Source organism: Xenopus tropicalis, chromosome 7, assembly GCF_000004195.4.
Source record: "Xenopus tropicalis strain Nigerian chromosome 7, UCB_Xtro_10.0, whole genome shotgun sequence".
NCBI classification, from domain to species: domain Eukaryota; kingdom Metazoa; phylum Chordata; class Amphibia; order Anura; family Pipidae; genus Xenopus; species Xenopus tropicalis.
Window position 1 is genome coordinate 129,578,977 of NC_030683.2, and position 11,814 is coordinate 129,590,790.

At 54.3% G+C, this 11,814-nt stretch overlaps 2 protein-coding genes across 2 annotated transcripts; one reads left to right on the plus strand and one right to left on the minus strand.

The window, feature by feature from the left end:
- On the minus strand, positions 1-2,089 carry fam43b (family with sequence similarity 43 member B). The gene has a single exon (XM_004913326.4). The coding sequence runs from the start codon at positions 2,087-2,089 to the stop codon at positions 1,160-1,162; it is 930 nt and encodes a 309-aa protein (XP_004913383.2). The 3' UTR covers positions 1-1,159.
- Positions 2,090-6,688: 4,599 nt separating this feature from the next.
- LOC116412398 (mitochondrial ubiquitin ligase activator of nfkb 1-like) lies at positions 6,689-11,531 on the plus strand. The gene is given in 7 exon segments (XM_031906584.1): positions 6,689-6,747; positions 7,101-7,222; positions 7,335-7,422; positions 7,629-7,749; positions 10,603-11,228; positions 11,231-11,275; positions 11,278-11,531. Coding segments are annotated over 6 exon segments (1,254 nt in total). The 5' UTR covers positions 6,689-6,747; positions 7,101-7,102.
- The last annotated feature ends 283 nt before the right edge of the window (positions 11,532-11,814 follow it).

The window sequence follows — 11,814 nt, forward strand, 5'->3', positions numbered from 1 at the left end:
AATAATTTTTTTTAATGTTACTGTCCCTTTAAGGAATTCTCCTTATGAAACAACGCAGGTTTCTTGGAAGTCATTTAATTAAATAATGAAAAACTTTTTGTAAACAATGGCTTTGTTCCGTAAAGTGTTGGCACAGTGAGCGGCATCAGCCGTGCCAGGGAGACAACTAAATGGGGCAATGGGACACGCAGCCTGGCAGAAGAACTGTCAATCAAATTTTGTAGCAACAAGGTCCCCCTACCAGAAAATCAAGAGAAAATTCAGGTGGGATGGAATTATCCATGGAAAGTGGGTGAACCCCTCTGGTGCCCCCCATTGAGCAGGTAGGTAGTCAGGTGGGAAAGCCCCAGGGCAGCTCAGCAATTAGTTCACATAGAGTCATATAGTAATGGTGAGGTTGACTTGCCCTTGGAAGGTTGGGATAGGCTACCAATGAATCCTGATTGGCTGGTCAAAAGATAATCCTCATTGCCTGGGCTTGTCCTTGAAAGGTTGGGGTACCCCCAGATGTTTCCTTGTAGCAGGTAGTCCTCATAGAATATATGGCACCCTTAGGTGCCCCCTGGTTGCAAGGTCCTTGTACGATAGGCATGTCCATAAGGTGTGGGGGTACCTCACATACTGGCAGGGCAACTAATTGGCTGGATTTAATGGGCACCCTTGGAAGGACTGGGAGACCAGGTGGGACCTCCCCATGGAAGGGTGGGATCTCACCATGGAAGGGTGGGATCTCCCCATGGAAGGGTGGACTCTCCATGGAAGGGTGGGATCTCCCTATGGAAGGGTGGACTCTCCAATAAAGGGTGGGATCTTTCCATGGAATGGTGGGATCTCCCCATGGAAGGGTGGACTCTCCCCATGGAAGGGTGGGATCTCCCCATGGAAGGGTGGACTCTCCATGGAAGGGTGGGATCTCCCTATGGAAGGGTGGACTCTCCATTAAAGGGTGGGATCTTCCCATGGAAGGGTGGGATCTCCCCATGGAAGGGTGGACTCTCCATGGAAGGGTGGGATCTCCCTATGGAAGGGTGGACTCTCCATGGAAGGGTGGGATCTCCCTATGGAAGGGTGGACTCTCCATTAAAGGGTGGGATCTTCCCATGGAACGGTGAGATCTCCATGGAAGGGCGGACTCTCTGGGTGCCCCACGGTTGCAGGGTCAGCAGATAGTTCTTATGGGACATTTCCAGTCACAGACTGGGGGGCTGTAGGTCCAGTTGAGACTCTGGGTCAGGGCTCTCTGGATACTCAGCCTCCTCAGCTCTTGAGCCAAGTCCAACATGGTCTCAGTGTTCCCCGGCAGATCACACGTTGGGTTCTTTTGTTCTTCCTCCCCGTCCTCCTCTTCCTCCAGGATGGAGCTAAGCCCCAGTGCCCCGCTGCCCCTCACCTCTCGGGGATGATAATAGCACCGGGCATTGAGTACCCTCCTCAGGGGCACCAAGGGCACCACACACTGCCCCAGCCTCTCCTGCTGGCCCCTCCTGAAGTCGTTCTGTCTCTTTAGTCGCTTGAAGTCGCAAAAGGCGGCCCGTGAGATCTGGCAAAGTCGCAGCGCCAGGGCGGCCGCTTTCTCTTGCCGGGACAGCAGCACCGTGTGGCACCGGAGCACCACTGCCTTGTGTCGGACTTGGTGCCTGTAGACCCAGCTGAGGAGCCGGGGGTGGGCGCTGTCTGTGCCGCAGTGGGTGATTCGGTGCAGTAGGTAGGTGTGGGCAGGTTTGCCCTTCCCGGGAGTCACCCTGATGCCCTCACTGCTCACCAACAACCTCACCCTGGGGCCCCGGCTCCCACCCCCACTCCGCTCCCAGATCTGCCCTACTGCCTCCGCGGTGCAGCCCTCTCCTCTTGCCCGCAGGGTCACGGCGCTGCCCAGGTACCTCCCCTTGTCACTGGGCTCCTCTCTGGTCAGCTCCACGGTCCGCCGCTTCCTCCCGAACATAGTGCCCAGGCACTGCCCGGAGATATTGGGCAGGAGATCGGGGCAGGACCGCAGGAAGGAGGGCAGAAGGCTGGGGTAACTTAATGCTTTGCCGTTCTGCTCTTTTTGTGCCAACACAAACTTTCCTTCTCCTCCATGGGCAAGCATGGTGCCTACTCTCAGTGCCAGGCGGGGTGCCTACTCTCAGTGCCAGGCGGGGTGCCTACTTCAGTGCCAGGCGGGGTGCCTACTCGCAGTGCCAGGCGGGGTGCCGGCTATTAGTCCAGTAGGGGTGCCGGCTATGTGTCCAGTAAGGGTGCCGGCTATGTGTCCAATAGGGGTGCCGGCTATGAGTCCAGTAAGGGTGCCGGCTATTAGTTCAGTAGGGGTGCCGGCTATTAGTTCAGTAGTGTGCGGCTATTAGTCCAGCCGGCTATTAGTCCAAGTAGGGGTGCCGGCTATTAGTCAGTAGGGGTGCGGCTATTAGTCCAGTAGGGGTGCCGGCTATTAGTCCGCAGTAGGGGTGCCGGCTATTAGTCAGTAGGGGTGCGGCTATTAGTCCAGGGGTGCGGCTATTTAGTCCAGTAGGGTGCCGGCTATTAGTCCAGTAGGGTGCCGGCTATTAGTCCAGTAGGGGTGCCGGCTATTAGTCCAGTAGGGGTGCCGGCTATTAGTCCAGTAGGGGTGTCCGGCTATTAGTCCAGTAGGGTGCCGGCTATTAGTCAGTAGGGTGCCGGCTATTAGTCCAGTAGGGGTGCGGCTATTAGTCAGTAGGGGTGCCGGCTATTAGTTCCAGTAGGGGTGCCGGCTATTAGTCCAGTAGGGGTGCCGGCTATTAGTCAGTAGGGGTGCCGGCTATTAGTTCCAGTAGGGGTTGCCGGCTATTAGTCCAGTAGGGGTGCCGGCTATTAGTCCAGTAGGGGTGCCGGCTATTAGTCCAGTAGGGGTGCCGGTATTAGTCAGTAGGGGTGCCGGCTATTAGTCCAGTAGGGGGTGCCGGCTATTAGTCCAGTAAGGGGTGCCGGCTATTAGTCCAGTAGGGGTGCCGGCTATTAGTCCAGTAGGGGTGCCGGCTATTAGTCCAGTAGGGGTGCCGGCTATTAGTCAGTAGGCTATTAGTCCAGTAAGGGTGCCGGCTATTAGTCAGTAGGGGTGCCGGCTATTAGTCCATAGGTATTAGTCCAGTAGGGTGCCGGCTATTAGTCCAGTAGCCGGCTATTAGTTCAGTAGGGTGCCGGCTATTAGTCCAGTAAGGGTGCCGGCTATTAGTCAGTAGGGGTGCCGGCTATTAGTCCAGTAGGGTTGCCGGCTATTAGTCCAGTAGGGGTGCCGGCCTAGTAGGGGTGCCGGCTAGTTAGTCCAGTAGGGTGCCCGGCTATTAGTCCATTAGTCCAGTAGGGTGCCGGCTATTAGTCCAGTAGGGTGCCGGCTATTAGTCCGTAGGTGCCGGCTATAGTAGTTATTAGTAGGGTGCCGGCTATTAGTTCAGTAGGGTGCCGCAGCTCTCAGTGAATGTGCAGCCTGGGTGCCAGGTATAAGCAGCCTCTATCTCTCACTAAGGTGCCAGCTGTCAGTACATCCCGGTGCCGCTATCGCTAAGCCCCCCAGTAACCGCGCAGTTGGGTGTCGGGATCTGCTCGCTGCTCCCGGTGAAGCCGGAGAAAGTGCCGTGTTACAGCCCCAGTGACAGCCGCTGGGTAGAATGGGAGGGATCAGTGCTCCCCCTGCCGCCCCCCGGGATAATTACACCCCCTGACACCGGGCTCTGGGTGGGTCGGGACCCTTGGGGGGCTCGGAGAATCTTGTCTCCCCAGTGGGAGGGTTTATGGGATTATCTAATTACCCCATTGGGACAGTGCAAAACTTATTGTATCTCCGCTCCGTGTGGGCGTGTCCGTATGTACTGGGCGCTTATTCACTAAGGGACTCGGCGCAAACTGCGCTATAATAGCACTTACCGGGTCTGTGCTGGGCCAGAGACAGGGCGAAGAGAGGAATGGGCCCGGCTATAGGGGGCTCTAGTCCTTCCTTTCAGCACTTGCTCAGACCAAGCCACAGGGCAGCACCCACATAGCACACTGCACCCACATAAGCAACACTGCACCCAAATGCTGGATCCTGTAACAGCGGCCCGCCGGCAGGGTCCTGCAGTAAATGCGGGTCTGATTGCCTCTCCCACCCCTCCCGCCTGCCTTTGGATGACGTACCTTCTGGTTTAACGATGACATCACAACTCACAAGTTTGTGAGATGTCGCTTCTGGTCATACGGCTGATAGCCAATCACGTTGCAGGATGAAGGTTTTCTGCCTAATCACCTGGTTGGCCACTCCCTGTATGCTGGGCAGCGATAAGGTAACGCCGTTGGGAAAGTCACCTTTATATGTTACAGAAGGGGAATCTCCCTGCAGTTGGTCGCTGTTTGCGTAGCTGCTACGTTACTAAGGGACGATATATATGGATTCCCAAGGGCAGATAAGGACTCTTGGGCTTTTTGCCCTCACTAGGGGGCGCTAATGCGTTGTTATAAACTGTCACTGGGACATTTCTATTGGGGCCCCCTCCATGCAGCAGCGCCCCCTAGTGAGCGGGGTAATAACAGAAACCCTATGGGTTATTCACTGCACCCCTTTACCCCCCTAGCGGCTTTGTGTTGTCATTATCCCTCAATGGCCAATGGACGGGTCTCTCTGGGCTGATCCATAATTCAGCAGAACCGGTACCGAACCAAATGACTTTGCCTGACACGCAGGTGCCGGGAAGTTTCTATATTTATCAGCTGCGCTCTGTTTCTATGGTAACCAAACTTCTTAAATTTGAAGTCACGTCAATAACTTCAGAAAGTTGCCATGGAAACTGTTCCAGCAGCAGAAGTGATGCGCACATATCCCTCTTATTTATTACTCTGCGCCTATTCCCACGTACTGTGAGCGCTGGGCCAGGAAACTTCTCTGCCTGTGACCCCAACCTGCTGGGGTGTTTCAGCTTAGGGCTGTTCCTGCTGAATTGTGCTTAGTACAGGGGAATCCCTATGTGCCATAGTTTTATGGTATCTCTCTGTACAGGCTATGAGCAAACTTAGGGGGCTGTTCCTGCTGAATTGTGCTTAGTACAGGGGAATCCCTATGTGCCATAGTTTTATGGTATCTCTCTGTACAGGCTATGAGCAAAACTTAGGGGGCTGTTCCTGCTGAATTGTGCTTAGTACAGGGGAATCCTATGTGCCATAGTTTTATGGTATCTCTCTGTACAGGCTTATGCGCAAACTTATGGGCTGTTCCTGCTGAATTGTGCTTAGTACAGGGGAATCCCTATGTGCCATAGTTTTATGGTATCTCTCTGTACAGGCTATGAGCAAACTTAGGGGGCTGTTCCTGCTGAATTGTGCTTAGTACAGGGGAATCCCTATGTGCCATAGTTTTATGGTATCTCTCTGTACAGGCTATGCGCAAACTTATGGGGCTGTTCCTGCTGAATTGTGCTTAGTACAGGGGAATCCCTATGTGCCATAGTTTTATGGTATCTCTCTGTACAGGCTATGAGCAAACTTAGGGGCTGTTCCTGCTGAATTGTGCTTAGTACAGGGAATCCCTATGTGCCATAGTTTTATGGTATCTCTCTGTACAGGCTATGAGCAAACTTAGGGGGCTGTTCCTGCTGAATTGTGCTTAGTACAGGGGGAATCCCTATGTGCCATAGTTTTATGGTATCTCTCTGTACAGGCTATGCGCAAAACTTAGGGGCTGTTTCCTGCTGAATTGTGCTTAGTACAGGGAAATCCCTATGTGCCATAGTTTTATGGTATCTCTCTGTACAGGCTATGAGCAAACTTAGGGGGGCTGTTCCTGCTGAATTGTGCTTAGTACAGGGGAATCCCTATGTGCCATAGTTTTATGGTATCTCTCTGTACAGGCTATGCGCAAACTTAGGGGGCTGTTCCTGCTGAATTGTGCTTAGTACAGGGGATCCTATGTGCCATAGTTTTATGGTATCTCTCTGTACAGGCTATGGTATCTATATAAGGAGCCACAGTGGATTCTCTGGATTGGCTACAGTTGGTTTAACCCTTACATGTTTCCTTGATCTGATTGGCTGCAGATGGTTTAGATCTGTAAACATTTGGATTCTCTGATTGGCTGCAAGCTTGGTTTAGGCTAAATGTACAAAGGAATGTGTATGCCCCATGCTGGTAGGAGATACTGGGAGTTGTAGTTCCTATGTATTATGTCAACTTTCCCTCTAATACACAGGGCTGAGCCAAAACTGCAAGCTCTTTGTACAACACTTTATTATCCCTGAGTTTTGTTTCCCCTTTATCTGAATGAAAGTTTGCATTGTTGGGCAGGAGCTGGGGAGGATTGCCCCCATATAAAGGGAAAGTGTTATCTTCTTGCTGTTTGGGCCGAAATTCATTCAATTTCATTTCAAACCATGGCTGTGGCGCTGTTCCGTTACTGCCTATAGAAAAGTCTGCTTCCCAGGATAAGTGGTGGAAATAGGGACTGCAAGTGACTGGAGGGGACAAAGTGACAAAGTGACAAAAAGCTATTAATACTCGGCTGCAGTGACCCCAGAGGCGGAGGGGACATCCCACCAGAGCTGCAAAATAATGCGCAGGTTCCTCTGAGGAAAAGGCAGGGGCGAAGTCTATTTCTGGTACATTAGAAAGAGAGTGTGAATTCTGCCCAGAAAGTAAGATGGCCGCAGCGTCTCGCTGCTCCGCCCCGTTACGTACTAGGCCCTATGCCATCCGTGCTGAATGCGCCTGCGCGCTGCAGGGACCCGGAAGTTGGTGCTTTTTTTGATCTAGTGCCGAGTTGGCTCCTGGGTAAGGGAAGCCGGTGTTCCACAGGTTGGGAGGGGTCGGCGGGGGGGTCGCTGTGCGGTGCGTATGATTTAATTATTATGGCGAACGGTTCGACGCTGAACTGTGTGTGGGAGTGAGATTTGTGTATAAAACCGGGTCCTTCCCGGGATGTGGGGGGGGAGGAGTCATTGGCATTAAAGGGGAACTCCACCCTAAATCTATTTTTGCCTTCTCACTGTCCATTCTCCCTGGTTCTGACTCATGAAGCAATGTAGCAGGAGTTGCTCTATTAATCAGCTGCTACATTGTGTGGGGAGTCAGAAGCAGCAGTGAATATACACAGACTGATTCCGCTTTGTTTCCTCTCCCCACAGACATGGAGACTGGGGGGCGCCCGTCGGTCGGACAGGTCATCCTGCTCGGCGCCAGTTCCGCCATCACCGCGCTTTTCTACTCCATCTACCGCCATAAGTACCGCTCTGTCCAGGCGCTGAAGGTTAGAGACACGCCCACTTCCCCACTGGCCCCGCCCAGCTGCCATTTGGAATGTTAAGTTGGCCTTTAGATGTGGTGTCGGTGCCGCCCAATCAGTTCTGTTTCCGTTGCAGGAAGCCAAGAGGTTCTCCCTGACTGACGACCTGCAGGCGGTTCTGTCGGACCTTCCCGGGAAGTGTGTCCCCTACGCCGTTATAGAAGGTGGTACAGGCCGGGGCGCTGGGTAATGGGGGGGCACCCTGGGGGAAAGTCAGGCTGGGAGCCCCAGGGGATCTTGGGATTTGTAGTCCTAAACAGCTGGAGGCCCTGCTCAGTGAGACCTCAAGGTCATTGAAAGGAGGGAGTCCGTCCTACAACTCCCAGAATCCTTAGCTCCTGTAATTAACCCCTTACATTCTGTGCCGCAGGGGCTGTGACTTCAGTGAAGGAAGTTCTGAGCAGTCAGTATGTGGAGAACTGCAGGGGGGTGATCCAGAGACTGTCACTGAAAGAGCACAAGATGGTGTGGAACAGAACCACCCACCTCTGGTAACTACAACTCCCCGTATCCTTCCCTCCACTCCCTGTACAACTCCCCGTACCTCCCTGTCCCTGTACAACTCCCTGTATCCTTCCCTTCCCTCCCTGTACAACTCCCGTATCCTTCCCTCCACTCCTGTACAACTCCCGGTATATCCTCCCTCCACTCCCTGTACAACTCCCTGTATCCTTCCCTCCACTCCCTGTACAACTCCCTGTATCCTTTCCATCCACTCCCTTGTACAAACTCCCGTATCCTTCCTCCACTCCTGTACAACTCCCTGTATCCTGTCCCTCCACTCCCTGTACAACTCCCTGTATCCTTCCATCCACTCCCTGTACAATCCCCTATCCTTCCCTCCTCCCTGTACAACTCCCTGTATCCTTCATCCACTCCTGTACAACTCCCCGTATCCTTCCCTCCACCCCTGTACAATCCCCGTATCCTTCCCACTCCCTGTACAACTCCCGTGTATCCTTCCCTCCACTCCCTGTACAATCCTTCCTCCACTCCCTGTACAACTCCCCGGTATCCTTCCTCCACCCCTGTACAAACTCCCTGTATCCGTAAATCCTATCCTTCCCTCCACTCCTGTACAACTGTAACTCCTGTACAACTCCCCGTATCCTTCCCTCCACTCCCTGTACAACTCCCCGTATCCTTCCCTCCACTCCCTGTACAACTCCCCGTATCCTCCCCGTACAACTCCTTCCTTCTCCACTCCCTGTACAAACTCCCTTATCCTTCCTCCACTCCTGTACAACTCCCTGTATCCTTCCCTCCACTCCCTGTACAACTCCCCGTATCCTTCCCTCCCACCTCCACTGTTACAACTCCCCGTATCCTTTCCCTCCACTCCCTGTACAACTCCCCCTCCCTCACTCCCTGTACAACTCCCGTATCCTTCCCTCCACTCCCTGTACAACTCCCCGTATCCTTCCCTCCACTCCCTGTACAACTCCCCGTATCCTTCCTCCACTCCCTGTACAACTCCCGTATCCTGTATCCTTTCCCTCCACTCCCTGTACAACTCCCTGTATCCTTCCGTACCATCCTTCTGTACAACTCCCCGTATCCTTCCCTCCACTCCCTGTACAACTCCCCTATCCTCCCTCCACTCCCTGTACAACTCCCCGTATCCTTTCCCTCCACTCCCTGTACAACTCCCCGTATCCTTCCCTCCACTCCCTGTACAACTCCCCGTATCCTTCCCTCCACTCCCTGTAACAACTCCCTGTATCCTTCCCTCCACTCCCTGTACAACTCCCCGTATCCTTCCCTCCACTCCCTGTACAACTCCCGTATCCTTCCCTTCCACTCCCTGTACAACTCCCCGTATCCTTCCCTCCACTCCCTGTACAACTCCCCGTATCCTCCCTCCACTCCCTGTACAACTCCCTGTATCCTCCATCCGTACAACTCCCCGTATCCTTCCTCCACTCCCTGTACAACTCCCTGTACTCCCTGTACACTCCCTGTATCAAATCCTTTCCCTCCACTCCCTGTACAACTCCCTGTATCCTTCCCTCCACTCCCTGTACAACTCCCTGTACAACTCCTTCCCCCTCCACTCCCTGTACAATCCCTGTATCCTTCCCTCCACTCCCTGTACAACTCCCCGTATCCTTCCCCACTCCCTGTACAACTCCCTGTATCCTTCCATCCACTCCCTGTACAACTCCCTGTATCCTTCCCTCCACTCCCTGTACAACTCCCCGTATCCTTCCCTCCACTCCCTGTACAACTCCCCGTATCCTTCCCTCCACTCCCTGTACAACTCCCTGTATCCTTCCCTCCACTCCCTGTACAACTCCCCGTATCCTTCCCTCCACTCCCTGTACAACTCCCCGTATCCTTTCCCTCCACTCCCTGTACAACTCCCGTATCCTTCCCTCCACTCTGTACAACTCCCCGTATCCTTCCCTCCCTGTACAAACTCCCTGTACAACTCCCTGTATCCTTCCCTCCACTCCTGTACAACTCCCTGTATCCTTCCCTCCACTCCCTGTAACAACTCCCCGTATCCTTCCATCCACTCCCTGTAACAACTCCCTGTATCCTTCCCTCCACAACTCCCTACCTTCCCTCCACTCCCTGTACAACTCCCCGTATCCTTCCTCCACTCCCCTGTACAACTCCCGTATCCTTCCCTCCACTCCCTGTACAACTCCCCGTATCCTTCCCTCCACTCCCTGTACAACTCCCCGTATCCTTCCCTCCACTCCCTGTACAACTCCCTGTATCCTTCCCTCCACTCCCTGTACAACTCCCTGTATCCTTCCCTCCACTCCCTGTACAACTCCCCGTATCCTTCCCTCCACTCCCTGTACAACTCCCCTATCCTTCCCTCACTCCCTGTACAACTCCCTGTATCCTTTCCCTCCACTCCCTGTACAACTCCCCGTATCCTTCCCTCCACTCCCTGTACAACTCCCTGTATCCTTCCCTCCACTCCCTGTACAACTCCCCGTATCCTTCCCTCCACTCCCTGTACAACTCCCTGTATCCTTCCCTCCCTGTACAACTCCCTGTACAACTCCCCGTATCCTTCCCTCCACTCCCTGTACAACTCCCCGTATCCTGTCCCTCCACTCCCTGTACAACTCCCCGTATCCTTCCCTCCACTCCCTGTACAACTCCCTGTACAACTCCCCGTACACTCCCTGTACTAGCAACACAGTGAATCATTGCGGGTGGGAGGGTAAGGAAGCTAAAGCGACACAGTTGCAGTTAGTCTTTATATTTGCCTCTGCTCAGCTGAGGATGTCAAAGCTTCTCTGGTTGTTAGGGTGAGTGACCCCGGCAACAGGGAAAGCATGAAGGCAGATCGGGCATTTAATCAGCTTATTATTCTCACACAGGAACGACCACGAGAAAATCATCCACCAGAGAAGCAACACCGTCCCCTTCGACCTGGCCCCGGAGGAGTCTGGGGGGGCCGGGGTGTCGGTGCGGGTGGTCCGGCCCTTGGAAGCCGTGGATCTGGGCCTGGAGACCGTCTATGAGAAGTTCTACCCCGCAGTCCAGTCCTTCCCCAACATACTGGGCCATTACATGACCGGGGAGCGGCCCAAAGGGGTGCAGGAGACGGAGGAGATGCTGAAGCTCGGGGCGGCCATTACGGGCATCGGGGAGTTGGTTCTGGACAACAAGACCATCAAGCTGCAGCCGCCCAAGGCCGGTTTGTGTTACTACCTGAGCGGCACCGACTTCCCGGGGCTCCTGGAGAGGCAGGAGGGGCAGATGCGCTGGTGGCGGATCCTCAGCATCGTGTTCGGCGCCGCCACCTGCGTCACCCTCTTCTTCATCCTCCGGCGCCAGTACCGCCATCGCAAGGAGAAGCACCAGCTCCAGAACCTGCAGAGAGAGTTCGAGGAGTCGAGGGCCCGGCAGAGAGTCCAGCAGGAACAGCACAACGAGGAGGAAGTACGAAACCCCTGCGCCATTTGCCTCGGCAAAGAGAGGTCCTGCGTCTTCCTCGACTGCGGGCCACATTTTTCTGCTACCCCTGCTACCAGGCCATGCCCAGCCCAAAAATTGCCCCATTGTCGCAATGACATTGCCCGAGTTGGTCCCTTCTGTTAACAGCTGGGGGCCCCCCAACTTGCCAGGCGACCCCTCGGCATCTCCGCAGTTTTCCCTTCCCAGGGAAATTACCGGAGAAAGAGCGGAAACCAGGGAATTTGCAGTAAATGCCCCTGGCACTCCTTGCTGGTGGGATAGAGAACGCAGCCCAGGGAAAGTGATTGAAGTTAATTGGGCCCAAAGCTCCTCCTGCTGGCTGGGATAGAGAACTTGCAGGCCCAGGGAAAGTTAATGACGTATTGGGCCCAGCTCCTCCTGCTGTGGATTAGAAAACTGCAGGCCCAGGGAAAAGTGATGACGTTAATGGGCCCAGCTCTTCTGCTGGTGGGATAAAGAACTGCAGGGCCCAGGGGAAAGGGATGACGTTAATGGGCCAGCTCCTCTGCTGGTGGATACAGAACTGCAGGCCCAGGGAAAGTGATGACGTTAATGGGCCCAGCTCCTCCTGCTGGTGGGATACAGAACTGCAGGCCCAGGGGGAAAGTGAT